The 20,396-nt window shown below is 39.2% G+C and overlaps 1 protein-coding gene across 1 annotated transcript in view; it reads right to left on the bottom strand.

Annotated features, from left to right (window-relative positions):
- RAD18 (RAD18 E3 ubiquitin protein ligase) overlaps nt 1–20,190 on the bottom strand; it is a 116,055-nt gene extending 95,865 nt beyond the window's left edge. The window contains exons 1-4 of the mRNA XM_019651031.1: nt 20,025–20,190; nt 15,516–15,597; nt 3,020–3,081; nt 1,697–1,767 (exon numbers count right to left, since the gene is read on the bottom strand). Of these exons, the coding sequence (XP_019506576.1) occupies nt 1,697–1,767; nt 3,020–3,081; nt 15,516–15,597; nt 20,025–20,075 (266 nt within the window). The 5' untranslated portion in view covers nt 20,076–20,190. The remainder of the gene's footprint in view (nt 1–1,696; nt 1,768–3,019; nt 3,082–15,515; nt 15,598–20,024) is intronic.
- Between the last annotated feature and the right edge of the window lie 206 nt (nt 20,191–20,396).

Below are 20,396 nucleotides of genomic sequence, written 5' to 3'. Positions count from 1 at the left end.
AAAAAAAAAAAAGTAATGAAAATGATTACTTTCAATTTCATTTCTAATGTTGCAACTGAGATACCACAGCAGTTTAGATAGACAAACGTCCAAGAAATGTTCACCATAAGGCAATTCTGAGAAGAATGGCAATTCTAAGAAGGCAAACACAGGAAGAAGCAAAGGATAAAATCCACCCCACCACACACACTATAATGAATAATTAAATAGCTATTCCTTTCAGTCATTCCAAGGCCTCCCTTTAAATTATCAAAAGGTCTGTGAACCCAAAGACACTGATCGTTGCTCTTCAACAAACAGATGTTCTTTGTAACTCTACCTTTTTCCTAGCAGAAAGGTTGCTATGCTTTTAATAACCAGCTGATGAAAAAAATAGCCTTGAGATTCAATCTTTCTGCCTCAGAAAAAAATCAGTCAATAAGTTCCCTTCTAAAAGACATATCTCCATCTTTTCTCATAGACTTCAAAATCTGACTCGTAATGGACTTTAAAATTAAAAAAACAATAACTTTAATTATGAGAATCAGACAATCTTAGTTTCTTAACCTAGGAAAGCATACCATCTTTTCATGATTTTGCTGGGAAATAACTAACGAGCCAATTGCTAGAATGTCATTTTAGGCAAGTTCAGAGTACTAAATTTGATCACTTTTAGGATGCAAACCAATGAATAAATGTGCAATTCTACTGGAAGCAATCTCTTTACATTTTTAGAAGCAATATAATGTACCACCAAGAATGCCCCAACAATCCCGAAAGTTGTACACTTAAGCAGGTGGGCACCTAACCATAACTTAACACAGTATATTCCTAATAAAAATTCCTGTTTGATTTGCATGATTAAAACCAAAAATAATTCAATATACTGTTTGGTAAAACGTTCCTGTTTATGTCCCTTTGGGTGACCAAACTCACTTTCACCATCATGCATTTGACAGTTAAGAAGTAAAACTACATTTCTGAGCTTTATAAAGAACCAATTACATATTTCACGTGACATCATTTTATACATGCTGAGTAAATCAGATTAAGAATTAATGGATTAATATGTAACAGACACAGAATATGTGTGTGTATACATGGGTTAGTATACACATATGTATGCATGCATGTTACCCAGCTTTGTCCACTGAGAGGGCCTAAAAGCAATGACACCCCAGTAACAATGAGCATAGCTAGCTCCAGATGCTGACTTCTACATACAGTAATACCTTGGTTTGTGAGCATAATTCGTTCCAGAAAAAAACTACTCGTATTGCAAAACATTGCTCCTTTACCACATTAAAATGTATTAGAAATGTTTGCTCGTCTTGCAGAATACTTGCAAACCAAGTTAACTTGCAATCCAAGGTGTACCATTCTCCAATAAAAGGAACTAGGGCTCCTTAGGAAAACTGTTGACTCTAGGGCTGGGGCAGGAAAAATAAAAGAGGAAGCTGGAGTATCTTTGTGGTACCCAAAAGTAAGTACTCAAATCTGCATTTCAACTCTTGTTTTTCATAACAGAATTTCTGTTGAGTAAAGGAAGAAAATCCTATTACCATTAGAATGTCCATGTGTGATTAATGACTGTTGTCACGTCTATACCCCAAATATGCAACCCTGTATTCCCTAATACCCAAAAGTGCACAGAGTAAAGAGGGGACACATATAAAAGGCAAAGTTGTTAGGGATTAGTCACAAAATTAAATCATACCGTGCAAAATTCAAGCTTTTTACCAGTTCATCTAATACGCGGTTATTTTTCAGGTCTGGCTCTGTGACTGTCTAGAAAAGAAAAACAACAGATAAGAAAAGGTCAGAAACAATAATTTACTTGTCATGATCTTGTTTTTGAAAAAGTGTGACCTACCCATCCTCCTGAGACTCCCTATCCTACTAAGTCTTCCAGGAAAGCCTCAAAAAAAAGTTCATTTATTTCATACTAAGATGGAATTTAAAAACAATGAATCAGTATCAGCTGACTGGAAGTCTGACGAAAGCTCTCCAAAGCATCCGGTAAAATCATATGTAGTCTATCCTAAGATAAAACCTAACATAAGTCAAGAATTCTTCTTACAAGTGCCAGCAGTCAGCTTTCCCAAAAATTTCTCCTGAAGAACAGAATAGAGATGCTTTAAGTGATAATATTGGGAGAGACACCGGACGTTCAAAGAGCTCTTAAAAACAAGATTGATTTGCAGGAAGGCAAGAGGAAAATTATAAATCCAGTAGTTACTGAGCATAAATGGTATACCGTTTGTGTCCACGATGATACCATCTTGACAAAGACAGTGTGCCTTAAGTTGTAAAGAGCTTAGGCTCGAAAAACAAACTATCATTTCTCACACAGGGTTTTTACATAATAGTTCAGAGAAGTTCAATGACACCCTGACACCATGTACCTACCAGAGGCATCAAAGTAGAACCCAAACCCTTTAACTAGTCTGAATGTCCTTTCTGTTAGATCTTCCTGTCTCTTTGTTCTTCCTTTAATCCTGCTTAGGTTACTTTCCCTTTTAACCTACCTTTTTATCTATTTCCACTACTTGAAAAGCTTCAGAAACCATAACAATAAATTTTCTAGTATTGTCCCTGAAGGTTTGTTTTGGGAAAGGTAAGGGACCAGTTAGGCTGGGTTCAGCCCAATGGCCATGAACCTTTGCCTTCTGCACAAATGCTTACACCAGTCATTTGCAAATGCATAATCCTACCATCAGATTTTCTACCCAACCTGGGAAATTACAAATAATAAGGAGCCATAAAAACACAGGTCATAAGATTTTAAGAGTGCTACATCCTGATCTTAAGATTCATTTTACCTCTTAAAACACATTTAGGTTATCAGAAATGTCCATGAAAAATTGAACAAAGTCCAGTTCTCCACATACGTATTTAGAGGTCCTTTCTGAAAGTGTCTTTTATATAGTTTATTTCAATAATTACACATCTTCCCTTGGGCTTTTGTGTACATATGAAGCAGAAATATTTGCACCAACAAATAAGTTTTATAAAACAAAAGAGGAAAGAAAAAACTTACCACACAGCAAGTTGGACATTGTGTTTTATAGGACAAAAATTTTCTTATACAGAGAGAACAGTCTGCAAAAACATAAATGCAATATAATACATTAGTTAAGCTATATTAATAATACAGGAATCTGCTTCTAATTAAGACATATTCTTAAACCCTATAATATTTCTATAATCTAAGATTTACCATCATAATCTCAAAACTCTAGTACCTCTATTCTACCTATGCACATTTGCAAATGCAATTAAATAGCATTTTTAGGAGAAACATAAAATAATAATCATGAGTCCCTAGGATATCACAACTCCAAAGCAACATACATCTCTCTATAACCTCCATCTGCAAAATGTGGAAAACATACATGTAACACCTGGGATGGATACTGTATAAACATGTCAGATATCTCTACTGCCTAACGTTCTAAAATATATATTTTGAAATAATATATATACATATTAAGAAATAATATATATCCAAGTTATCAAATCAGGGATTTCTACATCCTAACTCTGTAAATGAGCAACTATTTTATCAGAGCCTATTCTATTGGGATTCTATCAGCGCCCAGCTGACCTGGGGGAAGGGAAATAACCGACTCCAGCTACTTCTAGCCATCCTGTCCAACCTAAGGGGGTTAAGGCGAGTAGGGGAATGAGAAGCACTTGTGAAGTACACTGTCCACGGGCACAGACTGACCAAAGGGCTGAGACCTAATCATAGGACTATATATAGAAACTTACCCTCCCCCCACACCTCACCACATTACTGAAGGACTATTTACGGTAGGTTTTTTTACCTAGTACACCATACCCTGCTATTAGAAAAAAATTATAAGGCATACCAAAAGGCAGAAAAAAAAAATACCACAATTTGAAGAAACTGCAAACATCAGAACCAGAGTCAAATATGGCAGGGAAGTTGGAATTACCAGACCAGGAAATTAAAACAATTATGATTAATATTCTAAGGGCTCTAATGGACAAAGTAGACAACAATGCAAGAACAAATGGGTAATGTAAGCAGAGAGATGGAAATCTTAAAAAACACTCAAAAAGAAATGCTACACATCAAAACTGCTGTAACACAAATGAAGACTGTCTTTGATGGGCTTATTAGTACATTGGACACAGCCGGGGGCGGGGGGATCAAATAAGTCAGTCAGAGAAAGATAAATACCACATGATCTCACTTATATGTGGAATCTAAAGAACTGAATAAATGAGAAATGTAAACAGAAATAGTCTCAGAGACACAGAGGAAAAACTGAGGGTTGCTAGTTGGGAGAGGGGTGGGGATGAGGGAGAAGGGGAAGGGATGAGACAATATAAATTGGTAACTACAATATGGTCTAAGGCATAGAAAAGACAGTCTGAGGAAAATAATCAATAATGTTGTAAATATTTCTTAGGGGACCAGATGGACTCATGTCTTCTTAGGGAGACCACTTCATAGACAGTGTAGCAGCCTGACCACCGCACTGTATATCTGAAGCTGATGTTAAATAATATTGTATGTCAACTATAATTTTATATACATATAGTCACGGGACGTGGAGTAGAGTGTGGGAATGGAGTCAATAGAATTGTAATAGATAAGTATGATATTGGGGGTGGGAGGGCAGCAGTTGGGGGTGGGGGGTTGACACTTTGTGAGGGGTGAAAACTAGTGCATTGTTTTGTACACCTGAAACTAATAAAAAGAAAAGAAAAAAAAAAGAAAAAAATCTTTGTGCTTGAGGATATTGCAATAGAAATTTCCAAACTGAAGAGCAGAAAAAAAGACAAAAAAGAACAGAGTGTCCAAGAACTGTGGAACAATTACAAAAGGTGTAACAATCAAGGTCGGACAATTAAGTTCGCAAACTCATCTTAGAAAAAGTGCTACATGCCTCATTGCTGAATATCACTATGGTCACCTTTGAAGTACTCCCCTTGGGAAGCTATGCACCAATTCCAGCACCTAGTCCACCCTTCAAAGCAATTCTGGACTCTTTTTCTGGAATGGCCATCAGAGCTGTCATCGTATTAGCCTTCATGTCCTGAATGTCATCAAAATGTCTTCCTTTCAACATTTCCTTTCTCTTCAGGTAAAGAAAGAAGTCACTGGGGGCCAGATCAGGTGAGTAGGGAGGGTGTTCCAATACAGTTATTTATTTACTGGCTAAAAACTCCCTCACAGACAATGGTGTGTGAGCTGGGTGCATTGTCGTGATGCAAGAGACATGAATTGTTGGTGAAAAGTTCAGGTCATCTAACTTTTTCAGCACTTCCAAATAGTAAACTTAGTTAACTGTTTGTCCATGTGGTACAAATTCATAATGAAGAATCTCTCTGATATCAAAAAAGGTTAGCAACACTGTTGCAACAAGTTCGCAAACTTAATTGTCCAACTTCTCATATACATAATGGCAATACCAAAAGAAAAAAGAAACAGAAAAAATATGTAAAGTAATAATGACAGAATGTCCTCCAAATTAATGTCAGACACCAAACCACAGATCCAGGAAGCCCAGAGAACATGAAGCAGCCTAAATACAAAATATTCCTATGGCTTGGTATATCATATTCAAACTGCAGAAAAACCAAACATAAAGAAAACAATCTTGAAAGAAGCCAGAGGGAAAAAAACCCTAAATACAGAGGAGCAAAGATAAGAATTAAATCCAATTTCTCAGAAACCATGCAAGCAATAAAAGAGTGAAGTGAAATAGTTAATGTTGAGAGGAAAAAAAACACCAGCCTAGAATTCTATATCCTTAGAAAGTATCCTGCAAAAGTGAAAAAAATAAATAAAAGACTTTCTCAGACAAATAAAAATTGAAGGAATTTGATTTCAGTAGGTCTGCTTTGTAAGAAATGTTAACAAGTTCTTCTGAGAGAAGGAAAAGGATATAGGTCAGAAACTCGATCTATATAAAGAAAGTAATGGCACGGAAGAAGGAATAAGTGAAGGTAAAATAAAAGCTTTCATTTTCTTTAATTGATCTAACAGATAACAGTTTGCTCAAAATAATAATAGCAACAAAGTATGACATTATTTATGCTTATGTACATATATATGCTTATGTATGCTTGCTTATGTATAAATGAAATGAATGACAGCAATGATTCAAAGGCCTTAAAGGGAAGAATTATGTAGGTGTCACAGTCAACTCGGGCTACCATAACAAAATACCATAGACGGTTGCTTAAATAACAGAATTTTATTTTCTCAAAGTTCTAGAGGATAGAAGTCCAAGATCAAGGTGCCAGTATAGTAAATTTCTGGTGAGAATTCTCTTCCTGGTTTGTAGATGGCTGCCCTCCCATGGCAGGGGGAGAGAGAACAATCTCTCTGGTCTCTTTTTATAAGGGCACTAATTCCATCATGAGGACCCCACCCTCATGAACCTGTCTAAACCTAATTACCTCCCAAAGGCCCCATCTCTAAATACCATCACTTTGGGGATAAGGGCTTCAACATATGAATCTGGGACACACACACACACACACACACACACACACACACACACACATTCAGTCCACAGCATTCTTCCACTTGCCCTCAAAAATCTATGTTCTTCTCATGAAAAATACATTCATCCCATCTCACCAGCCCCAAACATCTTAATTCATTCCAGTATCAACTCAATGTCTAAAGTTTAAAGTCTCATCTATATATCACCTAAATCAGATATGGATGAGACATGGGGTTTGATTCATTCTGAGGCAAAATTCCTCTCCAGACTCATGCTCTTTTTTTTTTTTTTTTTAGCTGAGCCATCCTGCCACCTGTTGGCAGCTCAGCGGCTGCTCAGCTCGGGCCAGGAATCGAACCGCTGTTGCTCAGAGCTCAAACTCTTGAGCGAGCTCTTAACCAACTGAGCCACTCAGCCAGCCCTAGACTCTTGACTATCATTGGTATTCACTTCACACTATAAGTTTCGTGCGCAATAGTGTTAAGTCAAGAATTCACAAACCTGGTTGCTCATCTGCGTCACCTAGGGAGATTCTTGTTGATTTTAATTTAGTTTCCTAGGCTCTAACCACAGTATACTGATTCACTGGATTTTGGTCAGTAAATCACATCCATAATATGAGATTCTGACTGAACAACAACAATTATTTTTTTAATTAATATATTTTTTCTATTAGGCTAAACCATATGAAAATCATTGTCGGGAAATCAAAAAGGGACAAATATTGGCAATTTCTTATGGTTTAACATAACACTGTGTGCTCTGTATAAGCATATTATACGTATTAACACTTTTGATCCTTACAGCAACCGTGAGGTTGGTACTAATATTGGTACCTCTTACAAAAAGGAAAATGCAGCACAAAGTTTAGCCAAATTGTCCAAGACCACAGAGCTAATAGGTAGCAAAGGCATGTACCAGGGCCCATGCTCTTAACATAATTCTAATGAATTACTTGAAATATTTATAAATTTTTACAAAATATATTTATGTGTAGTTATATAATTAATATTTAATTAATAGGATCACAAGTACCAAAGTATGTATAACAATGCTACTATTTTCTCTTCTGCATAATCTTGTGTGTGTTTTATTTTGAAATATGGAGAACTAGACACTTCCAAAATAGATCAAGTCCTTGGCTTAAATTTCAGTCTATGAGTCTACTACCAAATATGTACTGAACTGCAGACCAACATAATTTATTCTCTAGTGAGCAACTATGATATTCCATTCTAGGCAGAGCAGTTGAAGAGCTTTGAACCATGTATTTCTAGGTGGCTTTATTTAAACCGCCTGTGAAGTTTGTTTTTCCACTCAAGAGACCAACTATGAGCAGTGTGGGCAGGGTGGGGGAGCGCAGAATAAAACAATGACATAAAGGGTAGCCTCACAGAAACATCTAAGCCTAAGAGGTGAGGTATTTCTAATCTGAAAACAGGATACAGCCACCTGCTGACTTTCAAATATTGAAAAAAGCCTAACATCCTAACAGTAAAAGCAAATTTCTAAAACTTAAACCATTCCTTTCTGTGTGATCTTAAGGATTTTATGAGAAAATGAACCATTTCAAAAATAATTCTGAAGTGTCCAGTTAAAAGCAAAAAAACCAGTTCCCAGTATGATAGAAACAGAAGGTCCTAGATAACTGAGAAGGCTGGCCTCTGCCTCCAGTTCTAGTGTTAAGTGACCAGCTAGCTGATAAGAGAATAACATCCCTCCAACAAACTGCACTCCAACATTTCCATAAGTGCAGCTCTGTATGTCCTTGCTATATGTATAACTATCTCTCTTCCCTGTCAGGTTTCACAGTGCTGCCTCATAAGAATATAAAAGAAAAACAACACATTATTTGCTTAAAAGAATCTTACATTGCCTCTTAATTTAGCAAAGGTCAGTAAGATCTTTTTTAAAAAATAAAATTAAGTTACTTTTTATTACAACACAAGCCCCAATTAATTTTGAGTCAAAATTGAAAAAGGAAAAGAACAATTATTGCTGGTCCCTTTTTAAAACAGTGATAATTTAACAGTATCTACAAGCCAATGATTTCATTTAGGACTAAATATTTTGAGCATGGCTTCCATTATAGAGTCAGAAAAACTGCAAGTGCAAAGAAAATTAGCACTTGAGAATATCAGTCTATTAATGAGAATATTTCTCACTTAATGGTGTTTTATGGATTGAAGTACGTCCATTCCCTTTCCCCACAAAAGTACTCATTAATAGCATGTATTTGGACCAATTTAATTGACCTGCATTATGCCAACAAAGCCCACTCCAATCTTAATAACAGCAGAACTGCAAATGTAGTGTTCATTACCCATATCCAAACAACTAAAGAGTAAAACAGTATAAAGTGATTTAAAATGAGAAATCCTGAAATGTTTAAGAAGAAGCAATAAGTGGCTAGGATTCTGAGTCATCAATTCTAGACCATCCAGGATGAAACCAGAACATGATAGCTAGATCTAGCTTCTACTTAGCTTTGGGAGCTTTTGTGTCACTGAAACAATACTACAGACCCAGAGCAACTTTTAGTCTTGAGCAAACCTGTGACAACTGTTTAATAGAAAAGGCCTACCAAATCATGAGAGGTATAACATAAAAAATAAGTGCTCATAAAAATAAATCATCATTGGGCCGGCCGAGCGGCTCAATTGGTTAAGAGCTCGCTCAAGAGTTTGAGCTCTGAGCAACAGTGGTTCGATTCCCGGCCCGAGCTGAGCAGCCACTGAGCTGCCAACAGGTGACAGGATGGCTCAGCTTAAAAAAAAAAAAAAGTTGAAAAAGAAATCATTACTGAAAGTACCCTCCACTGATTTCCTCTTAAAGAATGACATCAGTGACAATTTTAAGTGACAAAGCAGGGGGAAAAATGGAAGTACTGGCTAACTTTTCAGCTAACTAGCGTTCATTGAATTCATAAAATATAATCTTTCTTCCCTAAAATGACATAATTAAATCTATAGAAGGGACTTCCATCTCTGTCCATGCAAAAGTAACAGGGTCCAAAATTACCCTCCTTCTATAAACAACTAAAACACTGGGGAAACCTATGAAACAACTATTTTCAGACTTGGGACAATGACATTATTTCAAAATAACAGGAGTTCTGCCACAGCCAAAGCTTCCTGCCTGGAGGCAATTTCTTGACCACAGTGAGGGGAGAGCCAAACAGCCCATTAGTCTTGCTGGTTGAAGAAACAAAGATCAGAGTTCAAGGCAATCCAGGTAGCTAGAATTTGCAGGGCACAGTACCAGAATGAAAGAGGCTACATATAGAAAGACCTCCAGGATCCACTTGATTCTACGATTGAATGCAAATCTGCACATACACAGGGTGAGAATCCATGAGGCCAGACAAAGAGCAACTTCCAGGGAAAGAACAATAACACAGGGCTAGGAGTTCTCAAAATTTCTACCAGCCAGTTTGGAGAGATCTCAATGAATGCATGGGCATTTAGTAGACACCCCATAATGTCATACCTCAGTATGAAAGCAAATGAGCCATAGAGAGAGGGTGACATCAGAGCAACATGGCAGAACTGGAAACCAGGTCCTCTTTTCCCAATGGAGATACCAACTCAACAACAATCACAAACCAACCCCTTTTGTGAGAAATCCAGATACCAGTTAAGAAGCTCCTGCACCCCAAGCAAGCACAAAATCATGAAGCTGGTAGGAAATCTGTGGCATTGACTTGCCGGGGCTCCTCGGCCTGGCTCTGCACCACGTGATCTGAAAAAAAACTCGCAACTCCCAGCTTCTCCCTGAAGAGGGAAAGTAAAGACAAACATATGTGAAACATTCAGAGTTTTGGGGAGGCTGCCCGAGGGACTGGTTTCCGTCTTGCCTGATCTAAACACTGACAGGAGAGAGCCCCAAGTTGGGAGTCACTGAGAACAAAGGCGATGGTGTGGACTAGCACACACTCGTTCACCAGGACCCCTCGCCCAGCTCAGCACAGAGGGAGCAGGACAAAGTCCCATCTCTCAGCTTCTTTCTGGGAAAGACCATGTGCCCAATGTTCCAACTTTTATTTGAGGGAAAAGGGCTGCCAGAGGGACTGGTTTCGCTCTCACTCAGCTCAGAGTGCTGATGGGACCTAGTATATTCTATCTAAATAGATGTCTGGAGGCTGCTGAGAACAAAAACGACTAGGGAGCTTGCTGCAGCTCCAGAAAACCCACCGTATATAAGACAGAGGCCAGTACGGCTCAGTGGCTTCTCCTTTCAGCGGGGAAATAGAAGAGGAAAGCATGCATCCAATATTTCAGCTTTACCAGGGGTTCCCTGAGGGACTGGCTTCTGTCTTGCCTGACTTGAAGTGCTAATAGGACCTGACATACTCTAGATCAGCGGTTCTCAACCTGTGGGTCGCAACCCCTTTGGGGGTCGAACGACCCTTTCACAGGGGTCTCTGGGTACTCGTATGTGGATGTATCTGCATGTGGGCCTGGAGACAGATAGAGGAGCGGTGTCTCGGTTCCTAAGACCATCGAAAATATGTGTTTTCCATGGTCTTAGGCGACCCCTGTGAAAGGTTGAGAACAGCTGCTCTAGAAGCCTGGGGACCACTAGGAACAAAAAAAGATCTGGGTAACTTACTACAGTTCCAGAGGTCCTGCAGTACCACAGGTACAAGAGAAAGCAAGAAGTTACAAACTAATGAAAAAAGAAACCAGCAAAACATCTCATTGGGGGTTTACACTCATAGGTCCAGAGAAGACACAGAAAAGGTTTAAGAGGCCCCCAAAATCTCTAGCTGGGCTGACTAGTTAAGGTCTTTCCTTAAATGAAGCCAGTCTGTAAAATCTGTGAGAGGTTGCAACTGAGAAAGTAGTTTTAATATTATTTAACTTTAACTAATTTTAATTACAATGTAAATAGCTGCCTGTGGCTATCAGCTACCACATTAAACAGTATAGGTCTACATATTCCAAGTAAAAACAGACATTGTCAAACTGGATTACAATGCAAGACCCAAATATATGTTGTCTATAAAAAGCTCAATTTAAATATAAAGACACACTTAGGAGTAAAAGATGGAAAAAGATAAATCATACAAACACCAATCTTAAACAAGTGGTAGTGGCTATATTAATATCAGAAAAAAGGTTGACTTCAGAACAAGGAACATTAGCAGGGATAAAGAGGGTCATTTCATGATAACAAAAACAGTAAATTCATCAAGTAGACAAAATAATAATAAATATGTGTGCACCTAATAAAAGCACTTCAAAATACAGAAAACAAAAAAATGATAGAAGTGAAATGAAAAATAGACAAATTCACTATCGTAGTTGGAGATTTCAACACTCTTCTCTCAGTATTGATAGACAGAGAGCCAACAGAGATATAAAAGACTTAAAGAGCACTATCAATCAATTTGACCTAATTGACATTTATAGAACACTCCACCAAACTACAGCAGAATAGTCTTTTCACGTATACATGAAACATTAACCATGACACCATATGTGGTGTCATAAACTAGTCTCATTTTTTAAACTAGAAAATGTTTAAAGAACTAAAATCAAACATTATGTTCTCTGACTAGAACATAATTAAATTAGACATTAGTAACAGGAGATATCAGGAAAACCCCCAAATATTTGAAATAGACTTCTAAATAACTTATGCAGCAAAGAAGAAATCAAAGGACATTAGAATATATTTTAAACTGCATATATATTATAATAAATTAGAATATATATAAACTATATAAAAATGAAAACATACCAAAATGTGTGGGATGCAGCTAAAGCAGGGCTTAGAGGGAAATTTACAGCTTTAAATGTTATATTAGAAAAGAAGAAAGGTCTAATATCAATGATGTAAGATTCTACCTAAGAAGCTAGAAATAAAGTGCCAGTTAAACTCAATAAGTAAAAGCAGGGAAATAATAAAAATAAAAGAGTATAAATCAATGAATTAGAAAAAAGACAAAATATAGAAAACAATGAACCAAAAGCTGGTTCTTTGAAAACAACAATAAAATTGACAAACCTCTAACTAGATCAATCAAGGAAAAAAGAAAACACATTTCTAGCATATGGAATAAAAGGAGACATCACTACAGATCCTCCAGACCTAAAAAGGACAACAGGAAAGATTATTAAAAAATTCTATGCCAATAAACTCAACACTTAGAGTAAATGGGCCAATTCCTTGACAGAAATTCAAGGTTAACATTCAAAATCCAATCAGTATTAAAAAAAAAAATCAATACAATTAATCATACAATAAAGGAAGTAAATCACATGAGCATCTCTTTAGATGCAGAAAACAGACTTCACAAAATTCAACAACCCACTCATTTAAAAAAAAAAAGAAAACTCAGCTATAAGAATATAGAGGTGGGGGCTGGCCAAGTGGCGCAATGGTTAAGAGCCGGCTTGGGACACCAGAGGGCCCCGGTTTGGATCCCACATGTGAGGGCCAGTGACACTGCCCTCTACAGCTAAGATGCTGAACAACAGCTCAACTGGAGCTGGGCTGCCGTGAGCCGCTGGCGATGGCATAGGCTGCAGCCCCTGCTGCAGTGGGTTGCCATGGGCTACTGTGTGTGGCCAGCAGCCAGCGTGAGTGGCCAGCAACCGCTGTGAGGGGCCGTCCAGAAGCCGGCGACTGATCTGCCTCGCCTGGGAAGAGCGCAATGATGGTGCCAACTTGGGCCGGTGAAGCAACGTCCTCCACAACTAGACTGAAGAACAAAACGACAGCGACTTGTCTGTTCCCCTTCCCCCAATTCCCCAGCACCGTTCCCATCCCCCAATTCCCCAATAAAAATCTTTAAAAAAAAAACTTTAAAAAAAGTGAATTTAGCAAGATCATAAGATAAAATGTCAATATAAAAAAACTGCATTTCTATATGCAAGGCCTGTGCACTGAAAACAAAACAATGTTGTGGAGAGGAATTAAAAATAAGCTAAAAAATGGAAGACTATACCATGCTCCTATATTGAAGACGCAACACTACTGAGTTCTAGATTCAGTGCAATTCCAATGCACATCCCAGTAGGGTTTTTTTGTAAAAATCGACAATCTGATTCTAAAATTTATATGGTAATGCATATAAAATGCAAAGATCCTAAAAGAACCAAAATAATTTTGATAAAAAACAAAACAAAACCAAAGTTGGAGTACTTACAATGCCTGACTTTAAGACTTACTACAAAGCTACAGAAATTAAGACAGGGTGGTATTGGCACAAGAATACACATATAGATTAAAGAAACGGAAGAGTCCAGAAACAGAACCACATACAATTGCCTGCAGCCATAGTGACTGAAATGGGGAGAATTCTATCAGGTGATAGAAATGTTCAATATCTCAACAGTAGTGGTTACATGGTATATACATTTGTCAGAATTCACTGACACTAGTACATTTTATTGTGCACTTAAATTGGATGTATTTTACATATAAGTTACACCTAAATAAAGATGCTTCTATCACATATTTAGAAACAATCCCCAAAACTTATCTTGGTTATTCATGTTAATCTGGCCTAGAAAGGAAACTAACATTTATTAAGGGCCTACGATGTGCCAGACAATTGGCTCTGCACATTTAATTCTCACAACTACCTTCTAAGGTAGAAATTACTCACCAGATTTTTTTTTTTTTTAAGATTTTTATTGGGGAATTGGGGGATGGGAACAGTGCTGGGGAATTGGGGAAAGGGGAACAGACAAGTTGCTGTTGTTTTGTTCTTCAGTCTAGTTGCAGAGGACGTTGTTGCTTCACTGGCCCAAGTTGGCACCATCATTGCGCTCTTCCCGGGTGAGGCAGATCAGCTGCCGGCTTCTGGACGGCCGCTCACTGCGGCTGCTGGCCGCTCACGGTAGCCCATGGCAACCCACTGCCACAGGGGCTGCAGCCTGCGCTGTCGCCAGCAACTCACGGCAGCCCAGCTCCAGGTTGACCTGTTGTTCAGCATCTTAGCTGTGGAGGGCAGTGTCACTGGCCCTCATATGTGGGATCCGAACCGGGGCCCTCAGGCATCCCAAGCCAGTTCTTAACCATCGCGCCACTCGGCCGGCCCCTCTCACCAGATTTTTATATTTGAAGAAATGTTGGGCATTTGAAAACTCATCCACCTAGTAAGTGGGAGTCAAGAGTCAAGCCTACATATATCTCTAATGCCTGCGTTGCTACCACCACATTCCTTTTATTATATCTTCTCTATAGAAACTTTTTCACCAAAGCTACTTACTATCCACTGAAACCATTTTTTAAGCCTAACTTGTTGGGTTTTTTCTTTTTAACTTTCCAAGACAAATCAACTTGAAAGTAGAGGACAGAAAAATCATGAACCTAGATAATCCATAAACTAGATAGCCAGCTCCTGAACAATGACAGGCTCACCCTTATGTGTTAAATACCTCAAGTATAAAAAACATTTACATACTAGACTCATAAAGAGAAGTACAAGCGCCGGCCGAGTGGCTCAGTTGGTTAAGAGCTCACTCATGAGTTTGAGCTCAGCAACAGCAGTTCGAGTCCGGCCCGAGCTGAGCTGCCGCTGAGTTGCCAAAAGGTGGCAGGATGGCTCAGCTAAAAAAAAAAAAAAAAAAGAGAGAAGTACAAGCGAATTTCAATATAAGAGTATTTCTAGAATCACACAGCAAGTTAAGTGATAAAATTGTCTATAATGCTCTTCAGTGGTAGAATCCTCCCATTGGGATTTTTAAACTTTGAAACTCTATACAAAGGACTACTTGGTTGAACCATCTACCTATTATCCTGCTAAAAACAAAAATTCTGCAATTTAACATCTAAAAGTGCTTGGCAAATAAAGAACCATATAACATGACCAAAACCTTTATTTGCTGTAAATATTATAAAAGGCAAAAAAATGTCCAAGAGGGAGGTGATAGAAAATACAGGAAGCCTTGTAAAAACTTTAATATTCAAGAGGAAGGTGGTGAAAAAGACCTTTTGAAAACTTCAAGATAGAGGAGCTAAAGGTGAGAAATAAATGTGTACTTACCTTTGGTGTTAAATTAACACTACCTAATGTACGTACATACTTACAGTTATGTGAACACTGAGGAATCATCATTGCAATGTTGAAATATTCAAAGCAAATTCCACACCGCAACAAATCATCTACTGTCTGAAATGCAAATACACATATTTAAGTATCAGTAAGACATCAAGATTGGAACGTCTGCCACAGAATTCTTTCTCCATTCTTTCTCCATCCCCTAAAAAAATAATTTAATAATACTTCTTTGTCAAATATACACTCAAAAGCACACTCCACATGAACTGCAGGGGATCTTGACAGAGTAAAACCTCCTCCATGTGACCCTTTCACATTCAAATCTCAGGTTTCCCAAAACACTTTAGACACAAAACTGACTGTGCAGACTGCTACACAACACGGCCAACCCTTCATAAAAGGGCAACCCTATTTCTGCTCCACTCCCCACATTTCCAGCTCTTACTCTAAGCCATCTCCTCTTCAGACTATCCCCTGGCCTACAGTCACTGCTGAGTGAAAGGTACCAGTAGCCAGTCACCACACAGGTTAAGAACCAAATCAGAGGACAGTAGAGGCAAACATCAGACGTTATCTAGTTTAACCCCTTACTTCACAAATGAGGAAACTTGTATCCAAACACGTGGGGCATGAGTCCAGCCAGGACTAAACTTCCTGTCTCCCTGCTGGCAGTCAGCCCAGCGCTTCCTGCATGGTGCCACACAGTGAAGCCATATGAGGAAGCCCTGGGAAGGGCCAGGCCAGTGACAGCAGAGGGAGGCGAAGAAGTGGACAATCTGGAAAGTCAGATAGATGAGTGCCAATCTGATATGCAACCCGAACAAGAAACGATCTATTCTCACAACCCCAAGTCTTTTAAATCATTTAAAATAAAATGCTATTCCACTCAATAGAATATGGAGCAGATATTTAAGAGAAGAAAAAAAAAAAAAAAAGAGGGAGCTCTCTTATGCACTGATATGAAAAGAGTGCCAAGTAAGTGAAAAAAGACAGTACATATGGTATGCTACCTTTTGCTAAAAAGGGATGGGGAATAAGATGGTATTCTATTTTTATCTTGCATATATATATAAATTTTGAAAAGATACAGAAGAAAATAAATAATGGACACGAGTCAGGAAACTGGGAGCGAAACATTTACTTTTCAGCTATTTTTTTGAACTATGTAAGTATACTACCTAAATTTTAAAAATACAAACAAAAAAAAAGGCTAATGTCATTAATAGTTCACATGAAGAAATACTATGTAGCCATTAAAAAAGAACATGCTTTCAAAGAATAATTAACACCATGGGAAAATGTTCATGTCTTAATGAAAACTTAAAAAAAAAAAACACAGAAAACAAATCTACAACAACTATAGATAATACCAGAACTATGTAGTTTAATCTCCATAACAATCTTATGAAGTCTATAGCATCTGTATCCCAGTTTCATAGACAAAGACTATAGAGCTTAAAAAAGATTGGGTCAGGGCCGGCCGCGTGGCTCAGTTGTTAAGAGTTGGCTTGGGAGCACGAGCTCTGAGCAGCAGGGCCCCGGTTCGGATCCCACATGAGGGCCAGTGACACTGCGCCCTTTACAGCTAAGATGGTGAACAACAGCTCGACCTGGAGCTGGGCTGCCATGAGTGGCCGGCGATGGCATAGACTGCAGCTCCTGCTGCACTGGGCTGCCGTGAGCTACGTGAGAGGCCGTCCAATGGCCGGCAACCGACTGCCTTAGCCAGGAAGAGCACAATGATCATAATACCAACATGGGCCAGTGAAGCGACGTCCTCCACAACTAGACTTAAGAACAAAAGGAAAGCAACTTGTCTGTTCCCCTTCCCCTATTCCCCAACTGTGTTCCCCTCCCCGAATTTCCCAATAAAAACCTTTAAAAAAAAAAAAAGATTGGGTCAAATCCAAGAAGTTGACTCTGAAGTAATCCCAAATTTTAAATGCATATATACATTGTGGGTATGTGTGCACATGGGCCCACACAAGAAAAACTGAAGGAAAATAAAAGAAAATGTTACACAGTGGTCATCTCTGGATGGTAGGATGATGGGTAACTTTAATTTACTCCTTTATCTTACCCTGAATTTTAATTTTTTTCTACTATATACACATACATTTATAACCTGTGAAAACCAGAAATTTCTGTTATGGTTAAACCAGGGAAATAAACATTAAAATGCCAAAATCTTCCATTACTTTTGGAATGTAAGTTACCACTGACACAAAAAGCTAGAGAACAATATAGAAAATCATGTAAGAGCAGGGGCAGGACTGGAAGCCCAAGCCCTGGCATCCAGTGTATTGTACTTCCTTCTATATGATCATCCTCTTCTGGTGGTTCTGACAGATCTGCTGAGTAAGACGTGTGGAAGGTGTCACCGCATCAGGTGAGCTATAACATTCTTGTACAAATCTCCAGTCAGGCTATTTCAAGACAGTAACATGCATGTCACATGTGTCTAAACCCAAATAGAGTCGTCAAGTGGATGCCCCAAGATTTCAATAACTTAGAGAAAGTGGAAGAAGGAAATAGGGAATGGGAGAAAAGACAATAATTAGAGCAAAGGTTCTTGAGCTTTTGGGGGTCACAGATCCCCTTGAAAAATGGGTTAAAACTATGGATCTCTTCTCAGCAAAGCATACATACAGACAAAAAGCTTTGTAAATAATCCAGATACCAAAGTCTTTTCATGGATCCTATGTTAGGAACCATGGCTTTGGAGTCAGATTTCTATTCAATATAAGAAAGGACTTCAAACAGAGCTACTCCTGGGAGCAGCTAATTCTTTGTCCCTGGCAGACTTCAAGCAAAAGCTAGATGAGAAATTGGCAAATACAATATAAAAGGAATTAAAATACTGGAAGGGGGCTGGCTTCCCAACCTTAACATTTCATGATTCTAATATGGGTTCAATCAACTCCATCACTTACCACTCTCTGGTGCTGAACCCTCAATTCACTGCTGTGGTGAGATATCAAAGCCAAAGACATGGAACCTGCCTCTAGAAAACACGGTGGCAATTGTGGGACTATATAAAATCTGCTTAAATCTACAAACAGGTAGCTTTACAAGTTACACAGCCTTCACTTTCTTTATCCAATTCAATCTTCACAACAAATAAAAACGGGGTTTCAACAGTTAACACATGTTAAGTGCTAATGAGATATGTTAATTGAATGCTTACTACCTTTCAGATACCTTAAATCAATTAGCAAATAATTTGTTGAGCACCCACTATGTGCCACACATGGTGTTATATACAGTGAATAAGCCAGACAGGAGCCCTATCCACACACATCAATTCATTTAACCAACCCTATAAACTGTTGATTTTTGTCTCCAGTGTATTGTTGAGGACATTCAAGCTCAGAGAGGTTAAGTAACTGACTCAAGGTCACACAGTTAAATACGAGGCAGAGACCAGCTTTAACCCAGGATCATCAGAACTCAAATCCATGCTCTTCTCCACTGCACCGTGGTGCCACGGCCACCACAACTTCAAAACCTCATCTTTCCTCGATCCTTTTCAATGTCAGCTTTTCACCATGGGGCTATATCTCAAGTACCCAAGGACTGTAGATAACACTGATGATGACGGGAAGAGCAAGGCCTCAAACTCACTTTAACCTCCCCCAAGTCCCTTCACCTACTCCTCAGAGACAGCCTTAGAAGTCAGAGGGACAGTGCCATAATCCCCAAGTTTACAAAACTGAAGAAATGAGAACTTGCCCACACAATGAAAATGATCACAGAGCAAGGAGGAAAACCAAGCAACTGACTTTTAACTAGCACAGCAAAGTGTGTTTGTTCTTGACAAATACAGCAGAAACCCTGGGCTCACCATTACTGTAAATGGAAACTAAAATGCCTTGCCAAAGACCAAGCAGCCACAAAAATCAATGTTACTTAAGCGAAATAATTCAACGAAATGAAACGCTAATGCTGAGCCTGAGTCCTGATCCCTCTGCTTCAAAGAAAGACATGCACAACTGTTAGGAGTTAGGACACATCAGGAAGGAGTGAGGGCAAACAAGCACTAGGCTTCTTGAGGTTAATTAGAAGAAATAAGAGGATGTAAAGGAGACCATCTGCTTCGATAGCTGATGAATGTTTTTTGAAGCTGGGTCCCCCCAAGATCATGTCCGGTGTCACTTTCAGAAATTCTCAACTAATATACTGAGCGAGTTTACATAATGCTTGGCACGTAGTATTAAGTCCTCAGAAAGGGTTGTCTGTCGTTTTCACTATTTAAAGCAACTGCTTTTCTCGAGGTCATTGTCATTGTTGTGACTTTAACTGCAGATTACCCGGTTCCATAAGACAGCCAACCTCAGCTCACCATAAGGGACCGAGGCCTGTCTCCGTCCCTTCTCGGGGGAGGAAAATAAGGCCCTGGGCCACGCGGCTGGTAAGTGGCAGAGCAGAGCCGGGGACCCAGGCCCAGCTCGCCACTCGCGCCTCGTCCTTTCTCGTCCTCAGGCGGGATTAGCCTCCCACGGACACCCGGGCGCCCCCAACCTCCCCGAAGCACTCACCTTCAAGGCTGCCAGACCCGGAGGCCACCGAGGCTCGACTAGTGAGTCCATGACCTCTCCTAAGGAGGATGGGGGGTCCACCACCCACTAGCCTCCCGCACTCCACTGCCACTCGAAATTCCCCGCGTTGCCGAGCTACGCCAGCAGTCCGCGACGCGCCTGAGGCGTGCGCGGAGCCTGCCGGGAGTTGAAGTACGTGGGAGGAGCGCCGCCACAGATGCTCTAGTACTGCGCACGCGCCTGACTTCTGCTTTGCCTTTCACCGCGGAAGGTAAATGGTTAAAAAGCCCACATCCGGTTTTTTTTACCAGACCCTTAATAAATGGATGTTGAGTGTTGGGGAAAGACAGACAGGACTCAAACCAAATCCAG

The sequence above is a fragment of the Hipposideros armiger genome, unplaced genomic scaffold (assembly GCF_001890085.2).
Source record: "Hipposideros armiger isolate ML-2016 unplaced genomic scaffold, ASM189008v1 scaffold_152, whole genome shotgun sequence".
In the NCBI taxonomy this organism is placed as follows: Eukaryota; Metazoa; Chordata; class Mammalia; order Chiroptera; family Hipposideridae; genus Hipposideros; species Hipposideros armiger.
The sequence above is the reverse complement of the archived record's forward strand: the minus strand, read 5'-3'. Positions and strand labels throughout refer to the sequence as shown.